This window comes from Schistocerca nitens, chromosome 3 (genome assembly GCF_023898315.1).
Source record: "Schistocerca nitens isolate TAMUIC-IGC-003100 chromosome 3, iqSchNite1.1, whole genome shotgun sequence".
Taxonomy (NCBI): domain Eukaryota; kingdom Metazoa; phylum Arthropoda; class Insecta; order Orthoptera; family Acrididae; genus Schistocerca; species Schistocerca nitens.
Window position 1 is genome coordinate 681,014,457 of NC_064616.1, and position 23,026 is coordinate 681,037,482.

General features: G+C 40.5%; 1 protein-coding gene across 3 annotated transcripts in view; it reads right to left on the reverse strand.

The window, feature by feature from the left end:
• LOC126248638 (tRNA (guanine(6)-N2)-methyltransferase THUMP3-like) overlaps window positions 1–23,026 on the reverse strand; it is a 136,813-nt gene that overhangs the window by 97,272 nt on the left and 16,515 nt on the right. For 2 of the 3 annotated variants that reach the window (XM_049949820.1, XM_049949819.1), the window contains exon 2: window positions 14,810–14,890. The exons of the other annotated variant lie outside the window; for it this stretch is intronic. In XM_049949820.1, coding sequence (XP_049805777.1) covers window positions 14,810–14,890 — 81 coding nt within the window. The remainder of the gene's footprint in view (window positions 1–14,809; window positions 14,891–23,026) is intronic. 3 annotated transcript variants of the gene reach the window in all.

Here is a 23,026-nt window from a genome sequence, read left to right on the forward strand (position 1 = left end):
GGGTAGATCACATAACTAATGAGGAGGTGTTGAATAGGATTGGGGAGAAGAGAAGTTTGTGGCACAACTTGACTAGAAGAAGGGATTGGTTGGTAAGACATGTTCTGAGGCATCATGGGATCACCAATTTAGTATTGGAGGGCAGTGTGGAGGGTAAAAATCATAGAGGGAGACCAAGAGATGAATACACCAAGCAGATTCAGAAGGATGTAGGCTGCAGTACGTACTGGGAGATGAAGAAGCTTGCACAGGATAGAGTAGCATGGAGAGCTGCATCAGACCAGTCTCAGGACTGAAGACCACAACAACAACAAGAACTTATGTTCATAGACATTTCTCATTTGTTATACAAAGACGTCCACAGAATGTAAGCCTTCATTTTATGGTTAATCCCATCAGTTGTCCATTATTGTGGTACAACTCCTTTGTTACTCGTAATCTATGCAGAACGTGTACAGTCTTCAGACTCCCTACCCCTTGAAGGATTTCACTTCAAAACTTCACTGAATCTCTTACCTCTAGATTTCTAATTACTCAAAAATTTCATTTTGGTACAGGGGGGAGGGGGAGAAGATTAGTGTTTAACATCCCGTCAACAACAAGGTCATTAGATACCGAGCGCAAGCTCCGATTAGAGAAGGATGGAGAAGGAAAGTGGCTGTGCCTCTCAAAAGAACCATCCTAGCATTTGCCTGAAGCAGTTTTGCGAAATCATGGAAAACCTAAATCAGGATGGCTGGATGCAAGTTTGAGCCATTGTCCTCCCGAATGTGAGTCCAGTGTGCTAACCACTGTGCTACCCTGCTCGGTCATTTTGATACACGCATTCCTTTAGTAACTACTATATTGTAGTGTCCGAGATTAGGCCATCTTGATATGGTCCTCTTGATGTAAAGGTTGTCACCTTGGCTGATGTCAGTTCTACTGGTTCGTAGCCAAAGTTATTTAAAGCTGCCGCTTCTTTCCTTTCTACCAAAGTCTGACATCATCGTCACCATCACCATCATCAGTCATAATTTATTTACTTGGGCTGCTCATGCAGCTTAACATGAAGTACGCTAACTTGAAAGACAGGGAGGTGAGCCACATCTGGATCGAATGCGTGTAGTAGATCAATGACTACTGACCTGATATATTGGTCAGCCTTGGTGTCATTTTTAAGACAGTTTTCCTCACTAGTTTAGGCAAAAGCTGGTCTTCTCCTCAATCTAAACACCAAAAGTGTGATACACAAACAGTTAAAATGCAATAACAAATGGAATAAAAATTATGCAATTCACAGACACATTGGGCACACTTCTTCCCTCCCTTAAATTAACTGCCTACTGTGGCAACAGAAAGGATGTCTGCTCATAAAGTTTAATATAAAGCACAATTTGCCAAATCATTAAAACAAAGGACCCTGTATAATGGGAAAAATGCCAGGAATGAGACAAATTCCTAATTAATTACTTATTTAACAGTCATGTCAGGCAAATTAAGACATAGAATAAAGAACATATAATTAAATGTCAAGGGAAAAAAGTCAAAACTAAAAAAAAAAAATTCAAGTGCCTTTGGTGAAGATGTGAGGGGACACTCTATTGCACACATGGGAGGACACAAACTTTAGTTTACTAGATGCTCTGTATTTAAAGTAGTGACACACTCCATATCTATGTGACAAGAGACACATCCAGTTTTGATATCTTACTCACTTTTCTATAATCCGTTCACTAGCTTACGTTCTTTGTGGGGATTCCAGCACTATGGCAAAGATCTTTCAGACTTATTGTACAATGTACCTCAAATGTCAGCCATTCTCCTGCAGTTATTTGAAAATTGACGTTTTTTTTTTTTTTTTTTTTTTTTTTTTCCTCTACTTGTAGCCAGCTTGTTTTCTGCCATTTTGTTTCTGAAGCGTTAGCTGCTGGGGCATTCCTAGTGTGGTACTTCTCTAAAAGTTGTGAGGGATGCAATACAAGACAAATATAAGAAGTTAATATCTGACTAGCATATATTATGTTGCATGTGAGACATGCGGTACTTAGCTGTCACATTACTGGAGATAAATAACTGTCTCAATATAAATACAGAGAGTTAGTTTGGCAGTAGGTGTGTACAATTAAAACCACCATCACCAGAATCATCCAGAACAACAACTGGCTCATACTACAATTTAAGAGACAGAGTGCCTGGAATGGTAGTAATGCACTGATTTTATGTAATTTAGAGGGTTCTTCAGTTTCTAATTCTGCGGGTTTATTTCAAACAATATGAAACTTGTCTGCCTTTAGCTGTTAATGTATGTGTTTAACATCCCTAGTTTCTGGATTTTCATTTGGGGCTACTACTAGGTCCATATGGTATGTCAGCCATCAGAAGCATGCAGTATACAATGGCATAAAAAAAGGACAACCACTAATCATACAAAGGAAGCAATGATCTATAGACAAGAACACACACCTGGCATTAAAAACTATAGCCTAACTTTTGAATATTCATTCTCCATCAAAATACCTCTCCACAGACATAGCTATCACTCATAAAATTTTACAGCTTAAATGATGTGACTAGATACATAGAAAGGAGTGAGTAAGATGAAAATGTAAGATGCACACATGGGCAGTTGCATGTTGCACACAAGAATGAAGAGGAAATTTGGGTGGGGAAGAAGATTGCTAAGAAAACTAGACAGCTGAAACACGAACTAAGTGAGGAGGGGTTTAATGAGATTTGTAGATAAACCTACAACTATAATCTTGGAATGGATGAAAAATATCAGCCAACTAGTTATATAACTGGTTGGCTGATATTTTTCATCCTTTCTGTGACTATCACTTTACAATCACTGTTTACAGTCATGGTCAAGATTAGATAAATAAAACAAATGTAAGGTAACAGAGAAATACAACAGTGGTGGTGGAACAGGAAATGAGATACAAACAGGAGCAACAAATTAGGGAGGAGAGAAAGATGGAGGTGAAAGAGAAAGCAGAACTGAATGATGTATTGGAGGGACAATACCCATACATGCATTTCAGAGAAGCTAGTGGAGAATGTTTTGCAGAAAAGCATACTCTGCTTTGACCATCATCTTGTGCATCCCATTCATACTCTGTGGACTGCAAACTGGTGCTCGTGTATGCATACAAAGTAGTGCAGTGGTTACAGCATGGCTGCTTTCCTAGGTAGACCCACCTCTAATGAGATAAAACTACGCCAGTAACAGTTATGGAATAGTCTTCACTGGATGAGTTCATGGAACAGGTCTTGCCCCTGAGTTTTTTGTAAGGATAGGACAAGGGATCAGGAACAGAAGAGGCATAAGAATGGACAAGTTACAATTATGGGAAAACTAGGAAGCATTTGAGGGAGTAGATTCTTCATTTTAAGATAAGCTGAAAGCCCTGGCAAAGGATGTGGTTCAGTCATTTCAGTCCAGGATTGTATCATGTACGAAAGGATGTAGGGAGAGGATGCTCCTTGGTAGATGTTTAGCAGTGCTAAGGAAAATTGGGAAGGTATGATGGAAGATCTGTTTGTGAAAAGGAGTTAACAGGCCTACATCATATTAGGAGAGGGCTTGGTTATCATTGTAGATGAAATATCCGAAACAAGACTAGAGGCAGGATAGGAAGGGTGGAGGGCAGCTATGTTAGTGTGGAAGCAGCAGTAGCTATCAATGTGGAGATACTGTTAGTGACTGGTTGCTTTAATGCAAACAGAAGAACTTAGAGGACCATAATAGACATGAGATGTACTAGGAGATTCAAGCTTTCAGTCCAGCTGAGAGTCACGTCCAGTAGCTCGGTCATTAAGAGCACTGCTTGCATACGGCAAGAGCCTGAAATTTAATCTGGACCAGAGATTCGGTAGCTCAGATGGTAGAGCACTTGCCTCTCGGTCGGGCACACAGTTTTAATCTGCCAGGAAGTTTCATATCAGCGCACACTCTGCTGCAGAGTGAGAATCTCATTCTGGAAACATCCCCCAGGCTGTGGCTAAGCCATGCCTCTGCAGTATCCTTTCTTTCAGGAGTGCTAGTTCTGCAAGGTTCGCAGAAGAGCTTCTGTAAAGTTTGGAAGGTAGGAGACGAGATACTGGCAGAAGTAAAGCTGTGAGTACCGGGCGTGAGTCGTGCTTCGGTAGCTCAGATGGTAGAGCACTTGCCCGCGAAAGGCAAAGGTCCCGAGTTCGGATCTCGGTCGGGCACACAGTTTTAATCTGCCAGGAAGTTTCATATCAGCGCACACTCCGCTGCAGAGTGAGAATCTCATTCTGAATTGCATTTATATTTTTTGGCTTGTCAGATTTCCGATATGGAAAGGCCATGTTCTTGTCAGCAAATCAGGTACTGTATCAACTAACAGAAACACTGGAGTTCTTGACAAATTTGGCAGAACTTGAGCTACCTACAACATTTTCTTTATTGCAAGAACATTTTTCAACAAGTAAACACATTACTGCAACTAGGCTGCAATTTTGGCTGTAAAAAAGTGTCCTAATCAATCTTACACAGGCTGGGCCCCCAACTTACAGAGATTAAGAACTGCAGGCAGAACTACACCAACTCTTTAATCAGTTACATTATTGGGGAAATCAGGTCCATCGCTGATAGAAGTAATGTGAATAGCTAAAGATTACAAAACAGCTTGCACAGATGAAAGTGTGTTTCAAATGGAAGAAGACATGGCAGTTAGCTTTCCGGTACAGGTCGTGTGGGACGTCACTACACCTCCGGTGGGGCCTTCACCCGATCTGCAGCTAGTGCAGCCCTGTAAACAACTGTACTGGTGGCGAAAAGGCACACTAACTGTTATGCAATTGCCTAGCTGTAAATACTGTTTCCTGCACCACGCGCACAGCCCGCAGTGCTGCTGCGAACACACCCCATCCTGTGGTAGTGAACCAACTGAGTTTGCAATTTATGGAAGGCCTGACTTCTCAAAACATGTCCCATAAAAAGTACTTGGAAGCATTCATAACGAACATCCTGTGAGGTTACTCCTGGACACTGATGCATCTGTGTCACTGTTAAACCAATCGACTTACTTAACTTTAGGACTGCCACCACTGTAGGCAGCTGAGACAAATCTCTGGGTTGATGGACATCATCATGTGCCTATACATTTTACTTATAACTAAGTCAATTGTCCAGTAAGTTTTCTAGTGGCAGTTGACCCAAAAAGGGGTAATGTCTCTGGGATGGACACTTTCCAACATGTGGATTTATGATTCATGAAATAGTGCACATCATTCAGTCCAAAGAGCCTTGCACTGCCTTGAAGCTTTTCTGTGACAAATACGAGCAAATGTTCTCATCTGACCTAGACTGACAACTGATTTCAAAGTTCACATCTTTCTTTAAATAACAGCAGCTCCATGTTTTGAAGAAACCCTCCTGGTGCCCTAGCGCTTAAGAACAGCCTCAAAATTGAAATTCTGTGGTGATTTCAAAGTAATTATAACACACGTGCTGAAGGGGAAATGTATCCTCTACCTACCCCAGATGAACTATTTGCAAAATTAAGCCATGGCAGATTAAAACTGTGTGCCCGACCGAGACTCGAACTCGGGACCTTCGCCTTTCGCGGGCAAGTGCTCTACCATCTGAGCTACCGAAGCACGACTCATGACCGGTCCCCACAGCTTCACTTCTCCCAGTACCTCGTCTCCTACCTTCCAAACATTACAGAAGCTCTCCTGCGAACCATGCAGAACTAGCACTCCTGAAAGAAAGGATACTGCGGAGACATGGCTTAGCCACAGCTTGGGGGATGTTTCCAGAATGAGATTTTCACTCTGCAGCGGAGTGTGCGCTGATATCAAACTTCCTGGCAAATTAAAACTGTGTGCCCGACCGAGACTCGAACTCAGGACCTTTGCCTTTCGCGGGCTTCTGTAAAGTTTGGAAGGTAGGAGATGAGGTACTGGCAGAAGTGAAGCTGTGGGGACCGGTCGTGAGTCGTGCTTTGGTAGCTCAGATGGTAGAGTATTTACCCGCGAAAGGCAAAGGTCCTGAGTTCGAGTCTCGGTCAGGCACACAGTTTTAATCTGCCAGGAAGTTTCGTATCAGCGCACACTCCGCTGCAGAGTGAAAATCTCATTCTGTAAGCAATGGCATTTTATTCAGTAAAATTGATGTTGCAAGGGCATATTTTCAAACCCTCTTGATGAAGCATCACAAATTTACCTTGTGCTAAACAAGTCACAAGGCCTTTACCATTACAATCATTTACCTTTCAGAATCTCTTAAGTCACCCACCATATTATTTCAACTGATAACCTTCACAACTCCGAGCTTTTGTTTAAAAGGCTGCCAGCAAGAGGTGTTCCACATTTGGGGTTTAAACTCTTAAGCAAATGGACTGCTGGAAGCAACCAAGGATTATGTTGTGATGATTGATAAAATTCAGCCCCCATGAATGTCAAAGATTTAAAAATATTTCTAGGTAAGGACAACTATTATACCTGATTCATTACAAACCCAGCAGAATTCTCTTGGGCACTAGACCACCACCTGAGATGAATGTTCCAAATGGTTGCCAAACGTTAAAAGATTGCCTTAAGCAGGGTGGTTGGTTGGTGCTTTAGGGTGAGACAAGTAATTTGGGGCAAAAAAAGCAAAAACTCAATCAAGCAACTTTAAAAGAGGAGTAGCTAAGGACAAGGACAACCCTAGGGAAAATTCCTTAAAACATCATTGAGATGATCCCTGTGGCGGGGGAGGGGGGGGGGGGGCAAATTTGCTTTGCCATGCCGCTATGGCAAGTAAAAAGCAAGTCGCAATCGACAGAATGTGTGTCATCTGCTAAAACATCTGACAAAGTAGATGGCAAACATAGATGAAAACATAAACAGCTAAATAATGGGCAATGGTCCAGAAAGTGGTGCACCGTCAAGGGCAGCAGACACAGATGTGGTGGTGGTTGTTAGTGTTTAACGTCCCGTCGACAATGAGGTCATTAGAGACGGAGCGCAAGCTCGGGTTAGGGAAGGATTGGGAAGGAAATCGGCCGTGCCCTTTCAAAGGAACCATCCCGGCATTTGCCTGAAACGATTTAGGGAAATCACGGAAAACCTAAATCAGGATGGCTGGAAACGGGATTGAACCGTCGTCCTCCCGAATACGAGTCCAGTGTGCTAACCACTGCGCCACCTCGCTCGGTGGCAGCAGCAGACACAGAGTGGGGCAAGGTCACCACTTAATAAATAGTGGTGACTAAAATGACAGTGTCCTATACGCAGCCGGGCTAAAATGACTGCCTCGCAATTTGAGGCCCAATAGGAAGTCGACCATGGTTTAATGTCCTGGAGTTTGTAACCCTGGAGAGAAGACCATTGTGCACTCCAAAGTGATACTACTTGCCAACAGACAGTGACACTAGGATCATCCAAAGGAACAGAATGACTAGCAAGCTGGTTAGGAGAGCTGCAGCCTTTGCAGCAGCACCAGCAGCCTTCATCCCTGGCACACCATGATCAGGAACTCATAGGCACACTATGTTGGCTCCCCCTACAGTGAGTGAGTGGAGGGATTCTTGGGTCCGTTATACTAAAGGGTGGACTGCATACATACACGAAGGCTCTGAAGAGCAGTGAGTGAATCTGAGCAGATGACACAACTTGAAAGTTGGTGTGCCTCATAAAGAGCACAGAGCTCCACAGTAAAAATCGAGCACTGCTAAAAAAGCCGGCATTGAAAAGGATTGTCGGCAATTACAATAGCACATCTGACACAACAGTGATCTCGGTACCAACGGTGTAGATGACGACACTGTCCCAAACTGCATGAGAAGAGCAAGAAACTCACTGCAATAAGCCAGGTCAGGAAGTCCGAAATGAACACGCAACTCAGCACAAAGCCAGGGTGGTGAAATGCTTGCACCTGTGGGGAACATGGTACGTAGCATAAAGCAGAGCTCTCAAAGAAGCAATTGAAAGCGAACTCCAGGAGGCAACAGAGAAGATGGGTGCAGCCCATACTGGGGGTCAAGGGAATCGTCAAAAAAGGGACCACAGCATGGATAACCGGGCATAGGAGACAGACAGCTCGCATAATGACTGAGGAGAACATCCCACCAGTAGGACAACGGTAAGTCAGGAGCCTCAGCACAAAGACTTCCAATGGGACTAGTACAGATAGATGAATGTGTGGATGAATATACGATACATCCATAATCCAGTTTCAAACGGACAAGGGACCGGTATAAATGGAGGAGGATGGTCCAATCTGCTAGGTAAGAGACGTGGGAAGACCAACAGAGTTTCCAATCAAACATGAGTCCCAAGAATTTCGTTGTGTCAATGAATGGAAAAAGGAATGGGCTGAGACATAGGGATGAGGGAAGAAACTCCCCATGTCACCAGAAGTTCATACAGACAGTCCTGTCAGTGGAAAAGCAGAAGCCATATGCTCCAGGAGTAAAGATGATCAAGACATCACTCAAGACCAGTGGCGGATACATATGGGGGTGCATGTGTAACACAAGTAGGCCGTGTGTTAAAATAATGACAGTGTCTGTTCAATAGTGCCACACATACCGTATTATTCTGCAAGAACTGTGTGGTTAGGTTTTTACTGCTCACAGATGTTCAACGGTAAACTAGTGAAGCAGTATGCTGATGTTTACCTGCAAACTATTAATGAGGATTCTCAAAAGTTAACCAATAGTGAACTGGCCATATTAACTGTGTAACATTGGGGAGGGTGGGAGGGGGGGGGGGGTTGAACAGTGAAAGTAAAGAACTGTGAAACGCAACTGTCAGCTACACCATTTACAGTAGTCAGTGTTGAACATCCAGCCCCCATTTTTCAGCCAGTATAACAATGCAGTATGTCAACACCGAGAACAATCAACAAAGAAATAAAGCAGGCAAATGTCACAAGTGCCTACGGAATCCACATTGGGCATTAGTGAGGAGATTCCAAGACTCAAGCCACCACACCAGCCCACCATTAATCATATGTTCCATCAAGCTGCAGATGCTACTGATGAGGTAAATTGAGCAGAAGCTGGAAGAAAGATGCTTATCCTTACCAGGCTTAGGTATGGAAATAACAATGGCCTCATGCTGGCGACTGGGAAATGTGTGATCTGTCCAAATGTGGTTATATGTATGGAGGAGAAAGCGTAGGCACTGACGAGATAGGTGTAGCAACATCAGAATGTGAATGCTGCCCAGTCCTGGAGCAGATGCCTGGGACGAAGAGACTGCATGTATAAGCTCCCTCACAGTAAAAGCAGTGCTGTAACATTCACAATTCTTGGAAGAGAAAGACAGCGTCCTTGCCTCCGCTGCCTGTTTCAGAGGAAGGAAGGATGGTAGTGGGTGGCACCTTTACCACTCTTACTGACTCTCTTTCCTATTCAATTCACAAATGGAGTCTGAAAAAAAAGACAGTCTATATGCCTCCATGCAAGCCACAATCTCTTATTTTGTCTTCACAGTCCTCCTACAAAATGTAGATTGGCGGCAGTGGAATTATTCTGCAGTCAGTCCCAAACATCAGTTATCTAATTTTTTTCAATAATGCTTTGCGAAATGATCATCATCTTACCTCCAGAGATTCCCATTTAAGTTCATGAAGCACCTCTGCAATACTTGAGTGTTTATAGAACATACTAGTAGCAAATCTAGCAGCCCACATTTGAATCGCTTCAATAGGCAAGCTGAGTTTCACAAGAACAGTGCTGTCCAAATGCATGCTGATTTGTTGACAGAAGTTTTCTGTTTCAAGGAAATTTACTAAATTCTGACTTAGAATATGCTCAAGAATTCTGCAGCAAACTGATAAGGATATTGGTCTGCAATATTGCGAGTATATTCTTTTACCCTTCATATATACATGAGTCACTAGCACTTTTTCCATTCATTTAGGACTTTGTAGTGGGCAACAGATTTGCAATAAATTCAAGCTTGGTAAGGGGCCTGCTGAAAAACTGAATGCTGTAAAATCAAACTGGGATTCCATCTGGACTCGGCAACTTATTTGTTTTTAACACTTTCAGTTGCCTCTCAAAGTCAGGGATGCCCGTTTCTAATTCTTCCATACAGGAGTTTGTGCAATGGTCAAATGATGGTATGTATGTACAATCAGCATGCATGAATGATTTTTTTTAAAATGTGAAATTAAAACTTCAGGTTCCTTGTGATGTCTTCTACTGCCACAGCAGACTGGTTGATGAGTGACTGGAAAGAAGCCTTTGACCTGCTTAGTATCAGTTAATGAACCAAAATCGCACATAAAAATGCTTAGTGATCATACTGACACTAAAGCGTAAGATGATAGAGAGAAGGCAAAGATAATGGATTCAGTGCTTCAGAACTGGTTGACTACATTAGACTGCAATATAATTCCCCCTTTCAAGCATAGCATCAATACTGAAATAGATTTTGAGATAATTGATTGTGCAATGAGATACCTATCACTGCAGCAAAAAAGCATTTGAAGAAATTGAAAAAAGTTTTCAAGAAATGTCAATGAATATACATGCACACAGATATGCACTTCTATAGAACTATATATACGACAATATGTTGCACAGTCACAGAACACGTTTTACACTCATGTATTCCTCTGAAGAAATGAACAATGATGGTCTTGTAAAATTCGGCTTGCTCTGCTTATCCATGAAAGCTACAAGGCAGTAAATAATGGCACCCAGGTATATCAAAAGCCTTCCGGAAATCAAAGAAGAAAACCCTCACTCATCTAATTCCTGAGTACTGGTATGTGACCTTAACCAAGACAGAGCAGATCTGAGGAAGAGCAGCTCATTTAACCACTAGTTTGTTTAGTAAATGCAAGAGCGTTGTGGAATTGCTCATTAGACTGTTATGGAATTGCTCATTGGACTCAAATGGTACATGCTACAAGAGAGGTTTACTGTTAACTACATGGGCCAGCTGTTTTTGAATTTACAAATAATGATTTTATAATAGGCAGTTAGAAAAGAAATTTAAGAGAAAAACACTCTGGAACAGCACGTATCATGGCACACAAAATGGCAACTGCAAGAGATGAAGAGATCAGATATGATTACTAAAATAATATTTGTGAGATACATAAAGATGGAGCACAGAGTACAGAAGAAAAATAAATTGGTATAATGTTTAATGTCACTACCACAATTATCACAGAAGAATAAAAACTAAAAGATACTCGTAATTATTTGAAAGGAGCTACAGGGCCGTAATTAAGACCATAACAAAATAGTTAAATATGCGCAACAAAAATAGAAATGAAGTAATTTGATTATAGCGATAGTTTCTAAAAATAAGACGACAACACCTACAAGAATAAGTGAAAAATATAAACACAATTAATATCAGTAACACTATTAACAATGGAAAAGTAAGTAAGCTAGAACAATCAAACTGTTGCTTAATTTTGTTTAATGTTTTGCAGCCCTGTACTCATCAGTAGTAAAACGTCATTTGCCCTCTTCACATATTTATAAAGAGAAACTTGACACAAAATTAGTCTGTTCAATTACTTTACATGGCACTGCTGCTGTTACTACATTTGGGACTACATCTACATCCTCCGCAAGCCTCCATATGGTGCATGGTGGAGAGTATGTCGTGCCAATACTAGCCATTTCCTTTCCTGCTCCACTCACAAAAGGAACAGGAGGAAGACGATCATCTGCATGCTTACTTAGGAACCCTAATTTCTGTTACCTTCCGTCTGTGGTCCTTACCCAAAATGTACATTGTCAGCAGTTGAATCATTCTGCAGTTAGCTTCAAATGTCGGTTCTCTAAATTTTCACAATAGTGCTTCACAGATAGAAAGTTGTCTTCCCTCCAGGAATTCCCATTTGAGTTCACAAAGCATCTCTGTAATACTAGCATGCAGGTCAAACCAACTAGTAATAAATCTAGCAACACATCTACAATGTCTTCCTTAATCCAACTAAGTGGGGATCACAAATACCTGAGCAGTAGTGAAGACTGGGTCATATGAGTGTTCTATACACTATCCACTTTATAGATAAGCTACACTTTCCTAAAAATAAACCAAAGTCTAGCATCCACCTTCCCTACTACCGTCCTTATGTGATCATTCCATTTTGTGTCATTCTGCAGTGTTACACCTAAATATTCAATCAATGTGACTGTCAGGCAGCACACTACTGATGCTGTATTCAAACATTATGAGATTGTTTTTCCTACTCATCTGCATTAATTTATGTTTTTCTACAATTACAGCAAGCTGCCACTCACCATACCAAGTAGAACTTTTGTATAAGTCATCTTGAACCCTCCTCCCGTCACTCAATATCTTCCTCTACACCACACTATCATCAGCAAACAGCGGCAGATTGCTGTTCACCATATCCATTAGATCATTTACATATACAGAGAATAAGAGTGGCCCTATCACACTTCCCTTGAGCACTCCTTATCCCTTTGTCTCTGAGGAACACTCGCAGTCAAGGACAACATACTAGGTTCTATTACTTAAGATGTCTTTGAGCCACTTATATATTGGGGAACCTATTTTGTATGCCTGTATCTTTGTTAACAGTCTGCAGTGGGGCACCTTGTAAAATGCTTTCCACAGGTCTAGGAATCTGTCTGTTGCTCTTCATCCATGCTTTGTCAGACATTGTGTGCGAAAAGTACAAGCTGAGTTTTGCATGAGCAATACACACCAAATCCGTGCTGATTTGTAGACAGAAGCATTTCCTTCTCATGGAAATTTACAATATTCACACTAGAATATGATCATGAATTCTGCTACAAACCAATGTTGTGGACATGGGTCTATAATTATGAGGGCAAATTCTTTTACCTTTCTTATGAACAGTAATTACCTGCATTTATTTCCAGTCATTTGGGACTTTGCACTGAGTGAGCGATCCATGATAAATGCAAGCTAAGGGGCCAATGCCACAGTGTACTCTCTAAAACTAAACATGTGTTCCATCCAGAACCTTCTACCTATTTGTTTTCAACTATCTCAGTTGCTTCCCTTTGCCAAGGACAGTTACTACTATGTCCTCCATACAGAAGTTTGTGCAACGGTCAAACGATGGTATGTTTGTATTATCCTCCTGCATGAATGATTCCTTAAGGGTGAAATTTAAAACTTCAGCTTTCATTTTGCTGTCTTCTATTGCCACACCAGACTGGTCAATGAGTGACTAGATAGAATACTCAGTAGCATAGGTTAGTGTCTAAGTTTGTAGAGATTTTCCATAATTCAATTACAAAAACAGATAGACATAACAGAGACTTTAGTCATCAATAATATATTCTCCTTTGCTATTTATAACAATCTCCCAAAGCTGGGGTAACTTTTCAATTCCACGACTGTAGAAATCACACAGTTTTAAGGCAAAGAACTAGTTAAGTCATGTTCGGAGTGGATTTTCATCTGGAAATGAAGTCCCCTGAAGGTTGCTTGACAGTGAGCAGAAAAGGTGACAATCTGAGTGCGCAAGATAAAGTGAATATGGTGGATGTGGAATGACTTCCCAACCCAACTTCTTTATAGTATTCTTTGTCAGTCTAGCAGAATGCGGGTGGGTGTTATCGTGGACTAGCATCACTTTAGGCAGTCTTCCTGGTTGTTGTTCTTGGATTGTTTCTGCAAGACATCTCAGCTGTTGACAGTAAATGTCAGAAGTGATGGTTACACCTCATGAAATCAATTCATAGTACACTACACCGTCGCTGCACCAGATGCATAACATTACCTTTCGTGGATGTGCACAGGTCTCTGTACAGGGAGTTGCTGCTTTGTTTGGGCTCAAACATTCCTTTTTTTCCCACTCAAGTTAGCATAAAGACCCCATTTCTTGTCACCACTAACAATACAGGATAGGAGTGGTTGTTGTTGTTCACAAGCCAATTGATGATGGGCAAGCAGAGATGCACATATTGTCACCTGCTGATTTTTGTGATTTTGGCTTAGAGCATATGGTACCCATAAACCCAATGTTGGAACCTTCCCCATAGCATGCAAATGTTGCATAATAGTGGAATGATCACGGTTCATCACATTTTCCAGTTCATGAGTACAATGACATGTGTCATTGTGGATTAACGTGTTTAAATAATTTTGTCGAATTCCAAAGGTCTTCCTGAACATGGAGAGTCACTAATGTCAAAACAATCCTCCTTAAAATGAAAAATCCATTTTCTTGTCATGCTCTGTCCAATGGCATTATCCCCATACATGGCACAAATACTTCTGGTTGCCTCTTCTGCTGTCAATAGACTTCTAACTCAAACACAAGAATATGTTGGAAATATTGCCATTTCTCCATTTGGCACTCCATTTTCTAGTGTCCACATCTCCACTCACAATCTCAAAATCACAGTATGTACCCTCAAATAACAACAGTGAACTACAAATAAAAAATGACACTGATAAATAAACCCATAGCAGCCGAAATACCAATGTGCAAAACACTATGAACTTATGCATCAACCTAATACATCAATGAGTTTAAAATTAGTTTCAGCCTATGTTGAAGACAGATATGCAACTAATCCAGTGGTTGTTGAAATCACTCAATGACAGATTAGCTGCTACAGTTGCTGATGCCATCAATGTGGATAAGAAAGTGCAGCACTGAGTTGAAACTTCAATAGACTTCTAACTGAAAATGACCAGTTCCACATCCTTAAAATTTATCATGCAAAATGGCCCATGGCACATGAAACTAACTAACTAACTCACTAACTAAGTAACTAACTGATAATACAGCACTATATACACCCACATAAAAAAATTCTTGTATTTTCACAGAAAATATAAAAAAAATTAAACACCTATATATGATTAACAAATATGAAAATGTCCATACCTTATCAGCCGTGCTGAAAGTTATGTCCTTTGTTACTTCCGCAACTAATGAAAGATTGTCCACCGATCGCATCTGAAGTACCTACATGTAGGAATACATTAATTTCATGCCAGTTCATCAAATCTCATGCTAATTAGGTACATGTTCTAAAAATCTCAACCATAATAATCATCATGATCAGAAATATGCCATCACTGTTACACATGAAATTTATATCTGGATGCATTTAAGCTATTTACCACCAGATAACCAACAAAAATATTTCCACTTCATTCTTGATAACTAATAGTATCAACAGCTGAATTAAACTTTTCACTGATGAAACTAATTTAGTAAGAGAATATAGTTTGACTGTTCAGAACAATGTAAAATGGAACCAAATGCTTCTTATTAATAAAGCAAAACAGCAAATGGCACACTGTGATACAAGGGTGTGTTCTGGAAACATGTACCTTCTCTGGGAAAGACCCCCCCCCCCCACACACACACACACAAAATAAATTGAGGAGCTGTGCAGTTTTTGACAGGTTTATTTGGCCACTTTGTCAATTTGCAGAGATACACAGTCAATTCTAATAGGATAAGCAACAAAAAGGGAACTACACAGCACATGAAGAACTGTTTACAAATTTTTGAAATTCTAGCTTCACAGAGACCACTGTATTACACATAGCTTGGGTCTCATTACAAATTAGTATGGCAACCTCTGTCTGGAGTAATTCATCGACAGAACCTACATCATCAATACAGCTTAGCATACTTACAAGTTCTGCAAAAGAAAAATCATGATCCCACAAATTCATTATATACCCTACTCTAATCACTCCAGTCTTATCATTCTGGAATGAAAGTCTCACTCTGCAGCAAAGTGTGCGCTGATGTGAAACTTCCTGGCAGATTAAAACTGTGTGCCGGACCAAGATTCAAACTCGGGATCTTTGTCTTTTGTGGGCAAGTGCTCTACCAACTGAGCACCCAAGCACGACTCACGACCTGTCCTTACAGCTTTACTTCCACCAATACCTCATCTACTGCCTTCCAAATTTCACAGAAGCTTTCCTGGCAAAAGTAGAGCTGTAAGGATGGGTCATGGGTCATGAGTCATGCTTGGATAGCACCATTGGTAAAGCGCTTAGCCGCAAGAGGCAAAGGTCCCGAGTTCGAGTCTCATTCCGGCACACAGTTTTAATTTGCTAGGAAGTTTTTTATCATTCTGGTTAATCTGTCATATCTAGATAGGGCCCAATTAACAATACATACTTTAAAGCTTCTGATGGTGCAGACTCTGAAAATCTGAAGAGCAGTTCTAATGAAAATAATTTCCTTTCAATGTCTCATCCCTTTCTCATTGCAGCTTCTTCAACCTTTTTACTGAAACAACCAGTCACAAGTAAACTGCCTTTCTTTGAATGTTTTCAGAGTCTTGTTAGTCTCTCTCACTTAATAAAACAGAACTCAAGTAATGGTTTACATGAGGGTGTTTTAAATCCTCTCTTTCATGTATATACAGTACCTTCCACTCAGTAGTCACAGCAAATCACTGTCAGTTATTGAACTATGTACTGCTGGTACTACACTCAAGGAGTCAAAATCATAGTTGAAAGCTGCAAAGAACAATTTCCTGTAGAGCTTATGACTATCTGTATTATATAACATAACCCATTTTGGCAATACTTTGTGCACATGTCAAACGTCAAGCCACACTTTTATCCAGAGCAGGCACTGAAGAGTATATATCTTGAAATAACAGGGAGTATATGCGATTTCTTCAGTTTCAGGAAGGCAAGAGCACCCCATCAAGTTTAGTGATGTTTCAGTTCACTTTACAGTAGACGAGACCTTTAATAGTGCCACTCACTGAAATCAAAATACACCACTGTGTCTACTAAAGACCAATACCATAAACCAGCTACATTGTTTGACCCATGCTGAGAAAAGTCTAATAACGTGATGATCTACTTAGCAAATCTCTCTGAGGTTTAAGGTAACGGAAAAATTGCCAAAAGTGGGACAACTCCAGGAGGGTTAAAAAAAGATGAGGAGCTTCATAGTAACTGCATTCAACATTCTACAGCAGCTGGTATAGACAGCACACTGTCATTTTAATTGCATCTAAAATTTGGAAACCAAACGAAGGGGATGGGAGGGGGGGGGGGGGGGGGACTATAAAACAATGACCAGACTGAAGCTCTGCTGTAAATTTTAAGGGGAACAAACCAAAGGAAAATGTAGAATTACAATCTTACCCATTCTGCAACTTTGTTTCCACACCACGAACATAATTTTCGGTTTGCATCTTTGTGAAAAAACAATTTCATTGATTACTGTGTTGTATGGGATAATTTGTTAGCCTGGTTACTTAATACATCTACTTCACCATAACATTTCTTCCTTTGTGTGGTAGTCTTGGAATTATTTGTGTATGACTCAAGATGACAAATGGTCAGTCTCATCCAAAGCCACAAGTTTTTTACTTACAGTGACAGATGATGTGCTTTACTGTTCCTTACAGTGCATAATGCCTCAGAAGTTTACTAAATTTACCATTTCCTGTTGAAATTTCACAGTCCATGGAGTTAATAGAGAGCAAGTTCTGCAACTTTTCCGTATTATGTAGCTTCAAAAACTGACAATTCTGAATCATATCTTTTTGAACACCTGGTACATTGGTGTTCACATAGTTTGTGCATGTCTCCACAGAATGTGCACTGCATTGTAATCACTTGGTTTATTGTAGATTTCTCCCCTGGTAGACTGCACAACGATACAGCCCATTTAACAACCAAAACGATGATAACATGACAACACCAGGGACCAGAAATAGTCCTTACAATGTGAACAATTGGTCAGAGACGGGTTGCTGCTGTGAAAAGGGTAGAAAAAATCAGCTCTACAAAATGAGATGTTCAGAGGAAGAGAGCACACCAAAAACTCTCATGTGAAAATCTTTCTGGATGTGGCTGCTATCACTGGCATATCAGAAAGGGAGAGAAACTATGATAGTGCTTCAGTCTGGCACACACAAATATTGCACATATTAAATTCCATATTATAGAATTATAGAGCCAATGGACTTGAACAAGCAAATTAAGCTGTGTGTCAGTTAGGGAGTAAATGTCAATGAGTAGCTCTTGTGAGACCTTCTAGAATGCACCTTACAAGTGTACACAGGGCTAAGATTCAGAGGCATGAGAGGTATATCTGGTACCTCCACAAGAGTAAGTACAACTGACTCTTGAGTAGACAGGAAACAACTCCACTCTCAGAAAGTAACTCAAATAACTCGCACACCATTTGCATTGTGGGAGCAGCTCTCACATTTAAATCCCTTTCTAGCGACAATACCTTTGAAAATTTAGTCCATAGATGAAATGTTAAAGCTGATCAAACTGTACAAAGCAACAGAAATATTTTGGGATGTTCTCATTATAGGGACTAATTTTCATGGAAACAAGGGAAACTTTTGTGTTGTGGAGAGGAGATTCAAAGAAAACTTTATCATTAACAAATCAACCAAGACTAATTTTTATGAAGTTTTTAATTTCATGGTTTTTTTTCTGTAACTGTGAAAATTACATCACATATTGCTTTGTACCTTAAACAAACATTTGTTACCACAAAATGTTCAATTAGCTCACAAAAGTGGAAGCTAAGCTGAAGAAAGTTAAAATATGGAGTATCTTTCAAGCCTAATAATGACATATACTCTTCTACTCCCTCGCAAACTGTGAGACTTCCAGCTGTAGAGTGGTTTGCATGCCTCAATGATCCAGACACCCATACCAAACAAATAACCATATCAGATGGGTATCTGTGGAGAGAGTAGACTATCATTTTGTTCCTGAAGATGTGCAGCACCCTTTTCAGTAGTCGTAAGTGCAAAAGTCTGAATGACTAGCTGATATGGACTAGTAACATTAGCAGACATAGGCCTGCTATGTTGGTACTGTGATATGCTTGTAAGTAAGAGGTAACTAGAACTCTTACATTTCCTAATGACACACAGTTCTATTCTGTGAATCTGATAAGAGAAATGGATAGATTGAAGTTAGATATAATGAGAATTAGGCCTAGTGAAATGCAATGCCAGGAAGAATAAGATTTCTGGTCAGGTGAGTACAAGGTTATCATTACAAAATTAAATAGGGGCAATAAAAGAGTAGGTCTAATAATGAACGTACTATTTGGGAGTATGAAGATAGAAATCATCCTCTGGCAGTGTTGATGCAGGTGATCTGTGGGTTCTCTAAATCAACTGAAGGGTAGTTCCTTTGAAAAATTTCTTTCCCTGTCCTCATTCAATTCAGCCACTAAATTCTAATCTTCCTTCCTTTTTCTTCAGTTAAGGAAGCCAACCTCAGATGCACTGCACTGACAGTCTTTAGAGCTCCTAGTTACCCCATCGCCTCTGTTTTCTGATTATGTAATTTATTGACATAGTCACAGAGCCACAATAGCAAATGCTGGACCTATGTCCTTAACATTGGTTTGCTGCAGAATTCTTGTGCATATTCTAAGCTCGAATACAATAAATTTCCTTGAGACAAAAAAGCTTCTGTCCACAAATCAGCATGGATTTAAAAAGCATCACCTGTGTGAAACTCAACATACCATTTTCTCACATTATATTCTGTGAACTACAAGTGAAGGGCAACAAGCAGATTTCACATTCATAGACTTCCATGTATTATGGAGATACTTTGTGAGTTCATATGGGACTCCCTTCTTTTCATGACACACTGTTGGCAAAATTAAGAGACCCAGTATTTGCAGCTGACTGCAGAACGATTTTACTGCTGCCAATGTACATCTCACATAAAGACTGCAAAGACAAAACAAGAGCTAGTACAGAGGCACATAAATAGTTATACTCCCCACATTTGACTTAAGGGTGGAACTGAAAAGGGAACAGCTATTAGTGGTACAAAGTACCACTCTGCTAGCACTCTACAGTGACTTGCAGAGTATGTATGTAGATGCAATTTCTCATTTTGTTAGTCTATCAGGCTTATGAAATTTTCATCTTGGCAGTGTGAGTTCCAACTTTCAAAACAATCTGTAGTATTCCCTCTTATCTATTCAACTGCAGAATGATCATTTCTCAGTTTTGACTGATACCATCACTAAGGCGACACTTGTGGCCAATGTTGTGACTGTAAGATGTAATACTTCTTGATGGCAAGTCTTACAACTACAAGAACTACCCATCATTCTACAGATGGAAGAATTTGTGAAATTTAATAAAGTGTCTTCCTTTATCTTCATTTAGAACGTATGACAGTTAATGTGGCAAGTCATACAATCTATTCATCATAGGACATACTACAATTGTGAATTTCTATGCACTGAAGATGGGTGAGGGGTTGTGTCAACTGACTCTGGTACATTGTCCTATAAGTATCTTTCAAAAAATTTACAAATGGTGGACAGGGACATGCTGCAGCTAGGCTACCTATACAAATGTTCTTGCTCAATTAACTAGTTCTTGTTCTATACACAGCAAAATCTATTTTTCTTCTTCTTCTTTTTCTTTCCTAGCAAATGAACAACCAGAAAATGACAGCAGCTTCTATTTAGAGAAATGCTCCATCTCTTTTAATTTTCTCCATTTCTACACAACAAGCTATTATGTTGCGTTTCGTAGTGGTTAAACTGACCTGATCTGTATGGTAGACCATATTTCAATTTGATCACTGTCTTTCTACACAAGCTACTATGTTGCAGTTTTGAAAGAAAGCACATCTGTAATTTACAGTTATTGGTTCAAACTGCTGCCATAGGTACAGTGCTGGCAGTGCTTCTACATTAGGAATACAATCAGTCTCAGAACTTTTTGGATGGAAGGTATTCTGATGCCAAGTTGCTTTAAAGCAATTTGTGTATTTCCCATCAGTAATACTTTTCTCTACAACATCTTTTCAGCTTTTGCATGAACGGGTGCTTTTGATCCAGGAAAATGGTTGTACATACGTCCAGAGTTCCTTAGACTACATTGACGTAGTTCTGCTGGGATTTGATTGTGGGGCAGACAGAGGATTCTATATGTATCATCCCTTACAGGAATGCAACTTTCTGTGGACCCATAACAATCCATCATTCACTTTTTTCTTATAAGCTAGAACCAGAACAACCACTGTTTCCTATAGATATTCACAATGAGCACACCATGAAAAAAATAGTCAGCCATAGGAGGCAGCACATTAATAGCACGAAACACCAGCTTTAGTCTTGATAATGGCCACAATTCGGCAAGGAAGAGAGCGCAATAGTTTTTTTGTGTGTAGCATATCCAGCTGAAGCCGCTCACTGATTATTAGAACTTGCAGAGCAACCAAATTATGGGGACACTGATGGTACACTGCACCCACTGTTCCAAATAGTCGCAGACATTTTCTGTGGGATAAAGATCGGGTTATTTAACAGGCCAGTCAAAATGTCACAGAGTGCCTGAGTGTTTGTCAAACCAGGAACATATGCATACACCCTTGTGAGCATTAATGTTATCATCTTGGAGACATGAGTGTTCACAGCAAACACATCATGAAGATGTCACAGAGTGTGCAACACTTGGTCACCGATAATATGCAAATAAATGTCCTGGTTCATGCTGATGGTAGCCTAAATGAGTGGGCCAGAGTCGTGATATGAAACAAAACCCCAAAACATCATATAACCACTTCTGGACTGAACTGCATGCTGCACATACACACCATGGGTTAAACACATCATTGGGCCATAGTACTACTTCGTGCCTCACTGCATATGAAAAGAGGCAAAATTGTGGCTCATCAGACCATGCCATATGTCACCTGTCAGCTACTGTTAAGTTTCTTTTTTATTTGGCCCAATGAAGATGTGTAGCTTTATGTGGTGCTGTGAGCAATGTCCTTTTGTGAGGCACCTTATTCCAAATGTCAATCGCATGAAGTTCCCTGCAGTGAACTCTTAGAAACCAGCTGAGGTGGACCTGCATACACTGGCAGCTGCAATTCCTGCCAGCTCTGAAACTGTTTGTTATTGACAAGGCATGACATTCTTCTCTGTACCCTGTCAGTCAGGACACTTTTATGAACACTGTTGTTATGCCATGTTGTGCGTCTGTGAGTAGTGCACCATTGCATGTACACACACGGGAAAGTCCACACTGATGCACCACAATAAATCAGCCATTTTCATTCATGGTGTGTTCACAAACGCATCCAAACACAATAACTCCTTTCTGATATTCTGTCACACCTCCAAATTGATCCATCTTACTGTGATGATTCCATACAACTGACCTGCATATGCTACACCACCTATAGCACCCCAAAGTAACCAATGTACTCTTTCTAAGGGGTGGGGACTAATATTCTGTCCAGAGAGCTGATTATTACCAATATAATATATTTCTCTTGTCTTATCACAAAAGAAAATGACACATCAGGTAAGGTACTTGTGTCCTTGCAGTCTTTCATGGTGGCATGGTTCAATAAAATCTTCTGTTTACATGTCATATCATTTCAAATAAAACACTTGAACGTATGACAGCTGTCTCCGTCATCATCATCAGAAGTTGAAATCACTGACTGCTGGGCCTGGCACAGTGTTTTTCTTATATAGATGTAACGGCAGCATCTAGAACCTTCTGGAGAGGGCTGGAGTGGTGCCCATACAGAAGGAAAGTTGGATAGCTCCTAGCAGCTCTGTCCCGCTGTGGGACCAAGTGATTCCACATGGTGTGAGCAGCCAGTGTCATGTATGAAACTGCCGCTCCTGAATCTCTATAAGCACAAGCCTACATCTTCGCTTTCACTCAATGCCCAAAACCTGTCCCCATGCTCTACTGATGTTGTAACCAAAATACTCATTCTTTCAAATTTGTTTTTATGTGCAGTTTCTAGGCAATGTTCCACCATGGCCAACTTTTCAAGTTACCTTTGTTTGATGTGTCGTGAATGCTCTGCACAATGCTCGGCAACAGCGTGAATGGTTTGGCCTATGTACATACTACAGTATTCACAGGGGGCACCATACACACCAGGAACTCTAAGACCTATGTTGTCTTTAACGGGGTGTAACGTATCTCTTATCTTGGAGGTGGGCTGGAACACTGGTCTCAGTCCATGTTTATTCATCATGCACCTTATCTTGCTACTAGATGTTCCATAGTGTGGAAGGAATGCAGTTGCCTTGGCTTCTTCCACTGATTCATGAGGTGCCTTTGGTCGGTGGCAC